Source organism: Dunckerocampus dactyliophorus, chromosome 11, assembly GCF_027744805.1.
Source record: "Dunckerocampus dactyliophorus isolate RoL2022-P2 chromosome 11, RoL_Ddac_1.1, whole genome shotgun sequence".
In the NCBI taxonomy this organism is placed as follows: Eukaryota; Metazoa; Chordata; class Actinopteri; order Syngnathiformes; family Syngnathidae; genus Dunckerocampus; species Dunckerocampus dactyliophorus.
Genome location: NC_072829.1, coordinates 17,218,251 through 17,233,861, shown reverse-complemented (window position 1 = coordinate 17,233,861; position 15,611 = coordinate 17,218,251). Strand labels below are relative to the sequence as shown.

The following is a 15,611-nucleotide window of genomic DNA, read 5'->3' as shown; positions in this document are numbered from 1 at the left end:
CAGAGCGGAATGGCAAATCAATGCAGTAAAAGAGCTGATATATCACAAAACATAACTTTTGGTAATGGTTTTGGAAAGCGCAAGCTCAGCAGGCCTGACAGTCAAACAAATCACAGTAGAGCCAACAGCTAATGAGCTCCACGTTCCAACTACATCAAGAAAAAAAAAGAAAACATAACGCTGGACAGCAGGAATGTCAAGAAAAATGGTGGAACGTTGATTGTCAAATACAAAAACACAAATTTCCCTCAAAGTACTTCTGGTAAGAGTCACCATACAAGCCAACATGTTTAATCGACATCTGGGAAGAGTTCCAGTGAAGTTGTTTTATTCAAATGGAGATTACAGCAATATACAGCAGGTCAGATAATTGTAAACCATACAGGCACATGACTGAACTTCAAAGCACTGTTATGTCAGCTTTTCACTCTGTGTACGTCCGTCTATGTAACAATATGAGTGCATCAAAGGAATACAGTGGACAGCATATTGATGATTGAGACTCCTACTAAAATAGAGAACAAAAATGAAGAGTGGATGGTATAGAATCATAGACTTTTGAGCGAGAGATCAACATACTGTATCTGGTTGGGGCCGAGGGATTCCCATGTATAAACAGACTAAGACAGAACAACATGACTGTACACTGAACTTCCAGCTCATAATCACAGTAAACATATGGTATGACTATACAGTATGTTATCAAAACACAAACATTTGGAGATGGATGATGCCATGTTTAGGGATACACACAACCTCACGATGCACATGTGCTCTGATAACAATGAAGAACACTTGGCAAAACAGGATGTAGAAGTTTGTTAGCACTTAAAGCCACTCACCTACATACACAGTAGAGCCTTAAGACACAGTCAGGTCCTGGTTGACTGACTAGATGCCCGAGCCACCTCATCGGAGGAGCAGCGGTACGACTCAGAGTTTCTCCTGGATGGCAACGCTTCTCATTTTATCGCTAAGGGAGAGCCCAGCCACCCTACGGAGAAAACTAATTACGGCCGCTTGTACCCACGATCTTCACGAGAACCATAGACTCGGACTTGAAGGTGCTGATTCTCATCACAGCCACTTCACACTCAGCTGTGAACCGATTGAGTGAGAGTTGAAGGAAGCATGACCACGTCATCTGCAAAAAGCAGAGACCCAATTCTGCAGCCGCCAAACCGGATCCGCTCAACGCCTGGCTGTACCTTGAAATTCTGTCCATAAAGTAAAGAACAGAATCAGTGAAAAAGGGCAGCCCTGGGCAAGTCCAACCATCATTGGAAATGAGTCCGACTTATGCCGGCAATGTGGACCAAGCTCCGCTCTGCAATTTGTTACAATAAAAAAAAAAAAAGAAAGAAAAATGGAATGATGGTGTGGGAATACTTGGACATGTTGAGTTATATTTGTTGTTTTCCATTATTGCGGTTAAGTATTCATTTTGTACAGATGCTGACTGAGTCGATACCACTCATGACAGAGTTTGATCAGAGTTTTTGAATCCATAGCTTCCACTGTACTGAATTTGTATGCACACGTGCATTTGCACGTTTGCGTGGCAAAAGGAGGTAGAAGAATTCCAAGCCTTGGACAGCAGTGGGATTTGGCCTTGTCCAGTGTCATCCTTATGATAAAGTGATGACTGAAATGTATGTGTGTGTGTGTGTGTGTGTGTGTGTGTGTGTGTGTGGACACAAGAGGAGTGCAGACAGGAAGGGATGAGTGACGTACAGTTGTCTTCTGTTTGAGACGTGAAGATTAAAAGTCTTATGAAAGAAATCATGCAGTAAATTTGGCGCATGTCATTTAGCAAGAATGTGCTTCTGTCTTTTCATCTAATTGGCTTGTGTAAGTGTGTGAACCGGAGCCCAAAAGTGAGATGTTTATTCTCCAAAAGGGCAGTGTATGTGCTGTGCATGCTGTTCACAGGTTTTATACTATTCTGACTGAAATTCGATCCCACAACTGACTGATTTTAGCAATAAACTTAAGCATTAAATCCGGGGAGTCCAAACTTTTTCCACCGAGGTTCGGAAACTGAAATATCAAAGGATGCGGGGGCCACAAAAACAGCCTACATCTCAGCTTTTGTGTTATCGGTGACAAAACGTATTATTAGTATCAAACAATTAGTATTTTTTCTCATAATATTGTCTTAATTCTCATAATATTTTGACTTTATTCTCATAATAATAGCGGTGTGACGATTCATTCACTACATCGATGCATCGATTTATATTCTTACAATCCAACTACATCGATGTGTGTTTCGCAAGTTTCCATTCTGGACGTCATATATCAATCTAACATCGTTTAAAAGGGTAATCAATCAATTTTTTTAAGCACTTTTATGATAAAGACTCGATAAAGACAAAAAAGTAATTCAGTCTGTCTGTGACGTCATCGACTTGATTGATTTGATTTTTCCTCTTTTGGTCAGTTAATTCACTTCGTTCAGTATCCATCTCTAACTCGTCTGTCTTTATTTTAAACTCCTTTTAAGTGACATTTATGGGGACAATAAAGGACGTTTTGTACGCCTACGCAGGTTTGGATTGCACTATTTAAAGTAAATAATTAATCATGGCAAGGTATACCAACCTATGTTCATCCTGATTTTGTATTGCATTAAAAAAAAATGTTGTACTCAGCATTATTGATCATTTACACCTGATTCCCTTACAAAAACCAGCGTGAACCTAGGAAACTTCACCTGCGCTGTCCAGTATCCAGGTATTTCTTTCTGCCACACTGGTTGAATTTTTACTGACTCGATTTAAAGTTACTGAATCGTTTCCGATAGTATCATTCTAAATGAACCAAAATCGTTCTTGAATCGTATCGGCAACAATGAATCGTGATACAACTCGAATCGGTATTAAAACAAATTTGTACACCCCTACATAACAAAATAACTTTTTTTTTTTTTATTTTCCAGAAATTGCAACTTTATTCTTTGTTTGTTTCTGATATTACAACTGTTTTCCTTTAATTTAAAAATAATAATAATAATAATAAAAAGATTAAATGCAACAATTAAATGAAAGAGTCATAAAAAAGAGAGTAACTCTATACTTTTATCCCTGTAGTTGCCTGGCACACTAAGGGGCGTTGCAAAGGAGGGAGAGAGAGGCTTATTAGGAAGAGTATGTTTCAACATTTGAGCAGCTTGGACCGGGAATGCAGCCATTGTTGATCAGCGTTTCTCCACTTTCAGAACATTTTACAATGTCTGATTTCACTTTTCACTTTCACTTTCTTTGACGCATTGTTATCACGCGTGGGAGACATAATAGAAGGAAAATGGTAAACAAAAATAACAAGTGTGGCGTGACTACATATTCTTCTGCCAACGCAGTCTTCGGCCACGCACACGTAACTAGTTTTTTTTCTTTTTGCACATTATTAATAATTTAGGGAAGGGCGCTGTAACCACAAAACATCATAAGAGAGGACCGCCTGCAGTTGTGATTCCTGCAGTGTTACAAAATAGCCTCCAACCAGTTCTTATCCAAACTCATTCTGCATGAACAAAATGTCCTCAGTCAGATTCCAAGAGTTGAAGCTGATCCCAAATCAAAAGGCTGCAAAAACTAAAACATAGAGTTTGTGATAGCATTTAATAAACACAACTGTGGCATTCTTTCTACAATAGTTCAAAACAAAGCACCCCGAGTGTTCCAAAAGTAATTCTAACGGTCTTAATAATAATGTTTTACAAGGTCTAAACATGTGTTGATGGCCATGGTGATCTTGAGCTGTGTACAAAAGGCCCATTCAGATAGACTTGTTTGGAGTTTGACTGCGGCAACAAATGAACGGTTCAGCAGCTTAAGTGTTTCCAAATGGTACCAACAAGATCAAACAGAATGATTTGGGCTCACATTTAGCTGAATGCCATCTGCCATGCTACTGTGTGAAAAAAGCCCAGCCTTTATGGCTCTATGGGACCCCCCCCCAAAAACACAGACAATATAGATAGACACAGAACCTTGGATGCACTAAATCTGATCATAATTCATGAGCAAAACTGCATGCCTGCCAAATGTTGCAAGGCACACTATATAGACAAAAGTATTTCTCCAGGTGATCACGGCCCCTACATCCCTACTGGATACTTTTGTCTGTGTGGTGAATGCATCTGTTTAGGTATTCCTTCACAATCTAATAAGATCAGCGTCGTTCTTAATTGTGCATTGTCTTTACTATTAGCTACTATTAGCAGTTGTAGTATCGTTATGTTTGCAGATGAACCTTAAGTGCATATTTTGATTTCTTCATATCATCATAGTCGAGGATGGGCAACCTCTGTGGTAAGGAGGAGGCAATTAAATGTCACTGACCCTAAGCAAGGTCTGAGTGACCCAATTTTATGCAAACTCATTTAGTGAATTCTATTACAATACAAAACATTTCAGTGCATTCAAGTTCACTGACAAGAACAACTATGACTAGTACAGATTTAACTGCGCAACACTTGTGTGGCTACCTGTAGCCAAGGTTTAAAAACATTTCTCATATGCCATAAAACTCATTTTCTCATGAAACCTTCATTTTTACATTTTTGGAACAAGACCAGCCACTGGCATTTTTAAAGGAAATGAAACATAATCCATGAATTATTCAGGTATTTAGCATTAGGTATTCAGAAAAGCATTAACTGAAATCAAGCCATGATAGGCAGCTCTAGTTTACTTTTCTTATTTATCCTTAAGATTTGCACTATAGTGGCCTCTCAAGCCTTTCACTTGTATTGAATCGTATTGTGCAAATGAACCTAATACAGTAATCCCTTGTTATCACGGTTCCGTGACTTGTCTTTCAATATTTTTTGACTAATAATAGGCCAGAGTCAACCACGAAACAGGGATTATTTATTCATTCATTCATTTTTGAAAAACAGCAATAGCGTGAGAGAGCGATGTTTGAACCTTGAAGTGGCGAGGGATGGCTGTAATTGATTCCAGACCTGACCGTGAAAAGTGAATTTGCGTAAAGTATAGAATTCCTTATTTATAAATCAAATATTATAGAAAACCTGTTTATGACCTTCTAAATACGGGGTTTAACACTATTAGGCCTTTGTAGACATGAAATAACACCCCTATAGTCAGTGACCAAATATTGTTTTGAGAAGCCAAACTCTTCACTTAAGTGGCCCCAGCAACTAACCGGTAATACGTTCCTCATCACCAAATTCCGACCAAAACAGGGCTCTCGGGACCAAGTGGGGAGTAAGTCACTGTTGATGCACCACACTGCTGATGGGGATGTCATACAACTTCATGTCAAAAAATCCCTTTAACACTCGTATTACCCAATATAGTAGACATAATAACAGAAAATAAGCTATTTAAGACACAAATAAGACTCATGCTCGTGTGTGTTGCTGTAAATGTGTTTCGGCACCATGGGGAGCTGAGTGACGGGCAGACAGGAAGTGACGTCGGGGTTTCAGAGTTGAGTTTAAGCTTGGCATGTGTTATGGCCATGTTCTTATTCGGGATTATTGTACCTGTTGTGAGATCATTCAAAACTGCCATAAAGCTTGTTGTTCCAACGATCAAGTCTGGTGTGTGTGCGTCTCACCAAACATGACAGTAACATTACTCACACCTAGTGACCTGTGTAGAATACTACATATCATTGCAATGTCTTTGAATGCATCTTCTGAATGCCTAATATTTGTATTTCAATTTATTTAGCCATTTTTATGCTTGAAAATGCTTAATTTAGGCAAAAAATACATACGTTTAGCATAAAAATGCATATTTTTGACTAATAATAAGCCAAATTTGACCACAAAACAGCATGATTTATTATTTAATATATTTAAAAAAAAAACGTGATAGAGTGAAGCCACGAAATTCAAAGTGCGAAGTGGCGAGGGATTACCGTATCTTGTCTAGTGAGTGAATATCATAAATGCATCATTCATATGCGCAAATTTGAATTCATTTTGGACGGTGAAAAGAGAAAAACAGAAAGCAATGGAACATTTTTCTGGAGAAAATTGGTCTGGGAAAGAGAAAAGAGGCACAAACAAGCCATGATTGTGAGAAAGAAGGAAGAAATGAATAGGATGTGATAATGTTTCCACCAGACTGGGAGTGTAGGGGAGGTGAAGGGAAAGAGCGTAGGTGTAGGAGGGGATGGAGAAGTGGTGCAGCATTCCTGTCTGAACACACCAAACGGGACCAGAAAGGAGAAAAGAAGTTAATCTGAAATCCAGATGCCTTAAGGACCAACAGAGGGTCAAACTAATTCAAACACACACTCACATAGTCACAGAGCTCCATCCCTTCTTGTGTTCTCTGTTGTTTTTTCAGACTTTTACAAGTCAACAGGCATCAGCCGGACTAAAAGATCAACTGGATACTTTTTACGTCTGCGTTTTCTTGTTAAATTTGCTGCAGTCAAAGTGACAGGATTTGTTTTGGGAGTCTCTCTTTTATATTTGTTTTGTTTTCTTCAGGAGGAATTTCCAGGTGAGTGAAACGGTGTTGCACTCTTTCAGATCATTGACTTAACTTAACTTACACAAGGATGCCTTTATCAATTATTTTTTAAAATGTATGTTTTTTGGAGTATTTCCAACTTTGACATTTACTTATCTTGTGATTTAATGAATGACAAAAAGCTGGCAAACAAAAGAATTGGAATGTGTTTCTTTATGCCCATCAATGCATCCACTTTGACATGTATTAACAGATTATTTACAAGTACAGTACGTCTCTGTGTAGTCACTACTTAAAGATTAGCCGAGTCAGCATCCTTGTATGACTGCAGGAACAGGTGATAGGTTACCATTTGATTTTGTCCAGTTATTTTCTTCAAATATATATTACAAATATGTCATTAATATTCTAGTGTTATTTCCAACAGAGTTTGGTTGCATGTCATACATTGACGATAAAGATCTATCGAGAATGATAGCTAAATCACTGCAACCGAATGATTTGTGAATGCACGGTGCTATACTACTGTATATTGCAGACCGGAATGGAAACAAACGTGGAAATCCCACTGCACTGCTGCTTTTCCCTCAACATGTGTTATCTTGAAAGAGATAGAAGACAGAAGCTGTGAGTTGGCTCAGAGTCAGCGTAAGGTTTTTGACATGAAGAAGTGCTTAAGATGTGTTTCCTTACCCCTCTGAGGCAGAAAAAGGCTACCTCAGCCGGGACATCCTCCTACCTGAGTCATGGGCCATTACATTAAGTGAAATTCAAGCCATATCCTTACTAGGCACAGGTACTAGGATGTGTGTTTTCACATATAGACCGCAGCTTTTTATGTACATGCAGGGTTTGTCCATTGGAGTTCATTGGAGTGGGTAAATGTTCAAAGACCAAATCAAGAGAAAAGAGGTCTAAATATGCTTATTGCTCACAAGGGTTAACAAGTACTCATAATTTCAACATGAGCTGTAATGTAAACTAGCATTGTCATGCTTGAAACCACAGCGCCAGCCTCACCTTAATTCCTCAGGCGTCATCCGAAGAGTCATCTCTTTTTACACTGAGAGAGCAAGTACAAATTTGATGTTTTAATTTGCGCCGAAAACACATTATTTAATGACTCCTAAGCACGCATGTCCAATAATATTAGCCGACCAATATTATCGGCCGATGTTGGCACAAAACTGGTTTATGTCTGTGCTGCTTTTTCTGCTGATAATGATATCAATGCACTAGTGATGATGTGCTTCACACAGCAACAAGCAGTTATGTTTACATTGTGCCATGATGAAAAATAAAAAACAAATAACGACAACATAAAATAAATACTAATATTTGGCTACTGAGATTGGCTGGCGACCAGCCCATAGTCAGCTGGGCTCCAGCATACCACCGCGACCTTAATGTGGCGTAGAAAATGGATGCATGGATGGATATTTGTCCTTTTAACTGTTTTATAAATGTATTTTCTGGATGATTCCTATCATTTTTTAATATTTTCTTAAGCAAAAATAGCAGAATTTTCCCATTTCCTGATGAAATACTGCTCAGAAACCTAAGATGAGGCTGCCGCAAGCATCTCTTCTCAGCTTCGTGCCCAAGTCCTGCCTACTGTCTGAGTTAAGATGATAATGCCTGACAGTTTGTGTTTGTTTCATACTTTGCACTTTACTTTGTTCTTATATGGATGTTTGTACCGAAATGTCCAGCTTTCCAAATTGCATAGTGACCAGCATTATGCAATTGGATTTTTACTTGTGAATTTAATAAGACTAACATGTACTTGGTCATGATTTTTTTCGATTTTGTTGAAACAAATTGTTTAAAATAAATGAGGCACTTTTCTATAAATTCCATTGCATATTGTAGTTTGTGTCTTATTTCGCACAAACACTGTTTATTTGTGAAATGCATCCATTGGCATCACAGTAAAAGACGGATAATGTGTTCTTAGTTTGACGGAATTGGGAATGGTATCGGTAATGAAGTGCTGGACGATATTGGTATATCAGATATCGGTAAAAAAAAAAATTGAGCATCTCTTGTCCTAACTAGATTAGCGCTTGTTTACTAATCATTTTGTAGTATATTTTAATGATATTGATTTATTGGAATTCTATGCAATTTATATGCCATGACCACCCCTACCTAGTGGCATATTTATGAGAAGTTTGGAGAATTTAGTACAAAGACTCAGGGGTTTGGGGCTATCCCCGTCTCTCCTCCTGGAGTTCCTAGAGGTCACCCTCGGTTGCTGAGGCATATAAAACGCCATCTAGGAGTGTGCATTTAAAGCTAAGCCAGTGGTTCTCAATTACTTTCTGCCATGCCCCTACTGGAGGACAAAAATGTTTTCACGCCCCCCCAATTTGAATTACTATTGGGAAATAGTTGGATAATATCTATTTATTTATCTGTACTGTACAGACTGAACTCGAAGCCAAAGCCACCCAAATGCAACAAAATGGAGCGCAGCGAAGCATACAAGCGTATTCAGGAGCCAAATTGCATGCTGAGAAATTCATACATGTTGGCAGGTTTGCAGTAATATTGAAAGTCCTCCCCGTGACAGTTCACCGCGCCCCCCCAGGAAGGCCCGCCCCACTATCCGAGAAGCACTGAGCTAAGCCAATGCGCCTTGTGTGGCCCTGCTAACCGTTACCAGGAAGTACCAGGCAGCACAAGAATGTGAAGGTGCCAATCTCAATAGCCATCAAAAATATGGGGTGATTTACTTGCCACTTGCCACTTTTCTATGCTTTTTTTCATCATTTCCAATCAATATCCTTTAAACTTGCAATCATTATTGTGCAATATATAAACGAGACCACTCACTGCTCCTTTATTGTCGATATTCTACCAGTCACTGTCAAGCAACAGCCACGTAGACATATAGAATGGACATTTTCAGGCATTGTCATCTGTGCGAACGGAGGTGAAAGGTCAGATTTACAGGCACAATGTCCCTGTCATCGCTCTGCCCGTAGTCCAATTTTCAACTAAAGTTCAACACTTTCGTTATTGTTACAAATCCAAGCAAGTGCCGACAGGGACTGGGGGCCCCACCAAAAAAATAAAATTTTTTCACTATTTTGTAGTGCCCCTGTCATTCTTTGACACTTAAATCTGGATTATGCTTCTGCGTCCAGTCGCTAAACCACTCTATCCTGTTTTCTCTCTCTATCTACCATCTGTCCCTCTACAGACAGACGGCCAACCCACAGAGCCTGGGTTCTGTTCGAGGTTTCTTCCCTTGAGGAGGTTCAGTTGGTTCTCTTGATGAATGTATGAGGAGTGTGGTTCTACACCTGCTCCATGTGTAAAGTACCTTGAGAGAAGTTCTGTTGTAAATTGGTGTTATATCAAGAAAATTTACTTGACTTGACTTGTTTCCCCTCCAAAGCTGTCTTGATCCTTTTCGAACTCTGACAAACAATTCTCTGACAAAACACTCGAGACACTGTTTTCTGGAACATTATCCCAATGAGTAACCACAACTCTCATTGAACAATGGCAATTAAAGAGAGCTGGAGAGTGTTATTGTCAATTTTATTGCAAATTTTCAGCTGAAATTTGAGAAGCTTTTGCGAAGGTGGGCTGGATGCCCTCTGAATAAGTTGTACATCTACAGGAAACAATGTACTAAAAGCCAACCAATCACAGCCTTTCTAATCCCCATTGTCGCAACCTTTTTTGAAGGCTTTGGAGGGGGAGGAGCGAGCCAGCATAGTGTAGGCTGGCACCTTGATGTAGGAAAATCACCACCATTTTTCGCACCCTTATGCCAACCTTCAATCTAAGCATGAACACCAAATAATATTTGTCACAAGTATATGTTCGGATGTTTATCTTTATCAGAATAAGAATGGCCGAGCGAGGTGCATTATTGTCGGATACGCTATGTGAGCAGCCACCGTGCGTCCACGGAGGTTGGGAGGAGCTGCTGCCGTAGCCGGGCACAATGTACACAATGTACTTTTAAACTTGCGACACACGCACTCCTCCTCTGCCTTGCTCTTGCGACCCAATTTACTTCCTACGGGCTTCGCGTGCTGTCTGCAGGTTTGAAAATCTGTGCAGGCAATGTGCGTGTCTCTTGTGATTTTCCCCATTTTTGCGCGTAGCCAGCACGTAGGAGCATGTACGTTGGGATGTAACTCCCCCTTAACCCTGACAGGGCACACCTGTGAAGTGAAAAGAACTTCAGGTGACTAGCTCATGAAGCTCACTGAACACCAACACCGAAAAAATTATAAGACATGAAATATATGTCTAAAATATAAGACAAATATTAGACAAATATTAGAGTTATTTCACACTTTTTTGTTAAGTGCATAATTCCACGTGTGTTCATTCGTAGTTTTGAGAATCTACAATGTAAACAGTCATGAAAATAAAGAAAACGCATTGAATGAGAAGGTGTGTTCAAACTTTTGGCCTGTACTATAATTAATTGGTTAATTAATTTTAATAGTAATTCCGGGTCGAAAATGTGTATTTTGCATGGTCACATTTTGTTAAAGTTTCAGATGAGCGCCCATAATTACTGTAGCTAAGTGATCATCCTACATATCTCTTATTCCAGTCTGACTTTGGCGTCCTTCCGTATGAATGGCATGAATGTGAGCTTCACTTTTTTTTTCCACTCACGACAGCTACGGTTTAAGTCTGCATACTAATTTAACACCAAGGGGAAAGTCTAATGTTCATGATAAGCAGTATACTTTTAATGCACAAAATAATCATCAAACTTACTTATTTGTTTATTTAATGCACGCAGAGCAATGAACTACTAAATGCTTTGTCTCCTTTGTGCTCCGTTCTCCTTGCCCCATGAGGCATGCATGCGCATTCGTAATTGTGAGTGCTAGGCAGTAATTGTTTTCATTTTTATTCACGTACCCCCTATGACAAATGGCGTGCCCATGGGAGTACACGTACCCCACTTTGGGAATCTTTTACTGCATATATAAGAGAACTCAAAGAGTGCAAATCTCTGCCAAGGCTGAAACATTTTTCACACGCAAAATCAATGCTATTACTGTATAGATAAAATGCTGCATAAGTACGTGATCATATTAGATTGAATTGTATCTCAACATGTTAAATGGGATTTTTAATGTTAAATCTTTTCTTCACTCTTCTTCTCTATCCCCTCCTGCTCCGGTCCGGCTGCTCCAAAGTTGCATAACAACAAAGCATTAAAGTTAAATAAATTCTGTATAACAAGGTAGGTGTATCTCACACTTTTCCCTGGCAGAGAAAATCTGTTGAAAATCATTTAGGTCAACAATTGTATCTGCCCTAATGGCTGGACAGGACAAAAATATAAAAAAATAAAAATTAACAAACCATTAAAAAATAGCGGCGGTTCAATGCATAAACGGTGGCGCCTACGGGTTTACAAGCCAACAAAAACTAGTAAAGGGCTGGTCATCCAGCGCCATAATTTCCATGATGAAATCACAGATGTCTTTAGCCCTCGGGTCGAGTCTGGCAAACTTTTTTGCACTTTGCAAGTTCTTCCCTCAAATTAATGTCAGGTCACATCTTGTGTAATAATGAACATGTGACTGCCACTGGAAGCATTTCTCAAATAAACAATGTTCATGCAAAATTAGACAAATACTGCAATATGCAATGTAAGTTATAGAAAAAGTGTCATATTTATTTAAACACTTTGTCCCAACAAAAGTCATTAAAGAATCATGACCAATAAGTCAACTAAAATAACATGTTGTTCTACTATCAACAAGTAACACAGGTTAGTCACAGATCAGAATTCTATGAAATAATGCAATGATACAATTTGGAAAGCTGCACATTTCTATGTGGCACAAACATCAACATAAAGTAAAGTATAAATGATGAAACCCTTGATTAACACAGTCAGTGAAGTTATAAACTGGGCTCATTCAGTGCAACGCAGCATGAATGTAAAATATTAAACTACAGTACAGTATTATCTTCTTACTCCTCTCCCGCATAACTACCACTTTCATTTCATATTTACAATCCAAAGGCGAAACTTGGAAATAATTCCACACCGCAGACATACTGAGCTAGCCAGCTTTGTTGGTGTGGATATCATTAACGGAAAAAAAAAGATACCGATATAAACCGATGTTTTTATTTTAAATTTTTATGCCAATATCACAAATATCATAATGCCTAAATGTCTAATTTCTTGCTTGTTGGTGCATATAGTCTCCCCTTTTCGTCTATGTGATCTTCTTATTTGATCATATTCTCTCCAAACCTTTCCAAACTCAGGCACCATGTTTCAAGCTATGGTCTCTGTTTTTACTGTTGTCTGTTACGTCCGTCCTCTCCCTCTGTCTCTAGGGAGAATGGTAAAACCATTAGTGAGGAAGACTGAGTCCGACGGTATCTTTGACCCAGGAAAACAATTCCAGACCACTTGATAGTGGAGACCAGTTTTAAAGACGTCTTTATTGCTCTTTAAAGTCACGGCAGACCTTGTTGCAGCAAAAGGGTTTGGTCTTACCTTAGAAGCATGAGAGGTGATGATGAGACGTGTGATTACTACATTAAGATAAAGACATTAAAATGTTACATTATAGAACTAGTGTAATACGATCGCTAAGGTAAAGTCAGGGTCTAGGACTCAGGTCTTCTCCAGAGCACAAGAGGAGCATTCCAGAAACTCATAGCTTGCGTTCTACAGTTCACCCTGACCTTTGACTCGACTAAGGAAGCAGAAACACACAGGTCAATTCTTCCAATGCCTTCCTACAAGCAAACCTGTGACTTGCCTCTAAACACTTATGTGCGGGCTGTGTATGTTTCATACTGTGTACCTTCAAAATAGGTTCAATTCATCTAAGTACTTCATTCCAGATAATGTCCTCAAGCTTCAACATAGCTAGTTTATTATTAGCCTTCCATTTTGTAAATGGACCACCAGTGAATGGCAAAATTTAACAATTCATCACTTCCTGCAGATGCATTAATGGCGTGAGCAGCTTCAGTGATTAAGTTATGGAGTTGTGGTGGTGCACCAAGATCTTCTGCAGGTTGGCGACAGTGGCCTTTCCCCTGATCATCACATCGCTACTATGGCTAACGGTAAATATCATCTTTACAAGAACCAGAGGAAGGGATTAACAATCATTCCGTGTTTCTACATATTTATATGCAGTAGAGGCAACCACCTCAAAGACTGTTGAATATTGCTATTATCTTATTCTGTTCCATGCAATTACTTAACTTCTCCTCTCCTGTAATCAGCCAAATGGTCTGTGATCCATCCCTCGTTGCAGATCACCCCCGTCCAGACTGCACCTTCCTGTCCACGGAGCTGTAGCTGTCCAGGTGTTAAAGACGTCCACTGTACTTTCAGACATCTCACAGCCATACCAAAAAATTTTCCCAAAGACACAGAGAGGCTCAATTTAGGGTATGTTACATTTTTTTAAGGGGTGTGCCATTGTAAATCTAAACAGTACTACACAAGTTTGGGCAAAACTTAACACCCCACAGGAAATACTTTGGAGTAACGATAAACAACCCTTCAATGACTCGGTTATTTAATTCAGATCACTTTTTTCATTAATCTAAAATAGCTTGTCCCAACATGTATGATCATAAAACACACTGCTTGCCATTTGTTTATGCTCATTAAACCTGCAGGCATTTTTTTTTACATCAAGGAGATAATCAGGAAGATAGTCAACACATATATCAAAGTGCATTTCATATGACAACCTCTGCTTGAAAGCCAGGAGCTAAAAGTTTTAGCACCAGCATGTGGTACCAAACTGACTCCAGAGGGGGAAAAAGCTCCTAATCACTTCCATGTGGGTCTTTGCATATTGGATGGAGCTTTCAGCGCCATTCTCTCACAAGTAGGGAAATAATCCAGCCACTGTTTTGGTTATAACAACAGTGTGGTCTCATAATTACCGTGTCTCTTGACAATGCATTTGGATTCATCAGTCTGACAGGCAGCAGCAAAAGTTGCAGGATGAAAATAATTTGCATAAAGGATCAGTAGAGTGTAAAGTCTATTGTTCTAATTCAGGTGCACTGTATTGCAGAAAAGCGCATCCAAATGCTGCATTTCCTTTGGCTCATTTTATGTTTTCTCATCCCTGATACAGCTATAAATTTGGAGTCCAGTCGGTCGGACTCGGGCTGCGTTCGCTACTTTATCTCCTCCTTCCTGATATAGCAGCAAAAATTTGTATCATGAGTTGCTCATCTGAAGACAGAGTGGGCAATTTGCATTTAATGAGCTGTTTTTCTTATACAAGTGGGATTTGGTTCTCATCGTTCGCTTAAAAGAGCAGTTCAAAAGACCGGACTCGTTCGCGAACATCACAGTTTTAGTACGACATAGGATAAACACACATCAAACATAATCAGACCCATGAAGTATAACATGGCTTTGTATTCCACATGGAAGAAATAATGAAGGACATCAATAATGGTTGAACATCATTTTACTAATGAACAGCTCTCACTATAAGGAACTGTTTCAATCTTATTGCATATTATTCATTTGTGATGTATGTTTAGAGTGTGATCAGACAGGAATAAAGAGAACACATCGGCACAGCAGACATTTGGAGGGGTACCAGACCTTCAGGGAGATGACGGAATGGTCTTTTCAAAACACAAGACCACCCACTTACTGATTAGGGATACTGTACGTTCACGCCAGGCATGTTCTGTGTTGTTTTATTTACATTTGATGCCTTTTTGTTTGGCTTCATTACAGTATGTTTGACTTCATTAAGGAACTACACAAATAAATAAATAAATGCAGTTCTAAATATTTATCCTCTTGGTGAACAACGCTGTGGATGGTATTGACAACAACCCACAACATAGACATTTATTACCATAAGCCCATTAACATCTGATGGGAAATCCCGCTTAAAATATAACTAAGGCAAACATCAGTTTCCTAAATGATTATATTCAATAATATAAAGTACAGATGCAGTTGTTCCAAATGATGTCGAAGGCATAGCGAAAGTGACCATAATCTATATGAATACAGAAACTCCCAAGTGTCCTGTATCATTTTTCGATAGATATACCTTTCATTGACATTATATTGTCCCATATACCATAGAGCAGTGGTCACCAACCTTTTTGGTCTCGGTCGTGAACCTGCTT

The 15,611-nt window shown here is 39.1% G+C and overlaps 1 protein-coding gene across 4 annotated transcripts in view; it reads left to right on the top strand.

The window, feature by feature from the left end:
• The first annotated feature begins 6,208 nt into the window (after positions 1-6,208).
• Positions 6,209-15,611, top strand: part of si:ch211-159i8.4 (matrix-remodeling-associated protein 5) — a 30,141-nt gene continuing 20,738 nt past the window's right edge. For 2 of the 4 annotated variants that reach the window (XM_054792897.1, XM_054792894.1), the window contains exons 1-3: positions 6,209-6,491; positions 13,430-13,553; positions 13,748-13,884. In XM_054792897.1, the coding sequence (XP_054648872.1) occupies positions 13,467-13,553; positions 13,748-13,884 (224 nt within the window). In that variant the 5' untranslated portion in view covers positions 6,209-6,491; positions 13,430-13,466. Of the gene's footprint in view, positions 6,492-9,669; positions 9,726-12,675; positions 13,554-13,747; positions 13,885-15,611 lie in introns of those variants that run through there. The other 2 variants (XM_054792895.1, XM_054792896.1) reach the window with 2 other exon arrangements.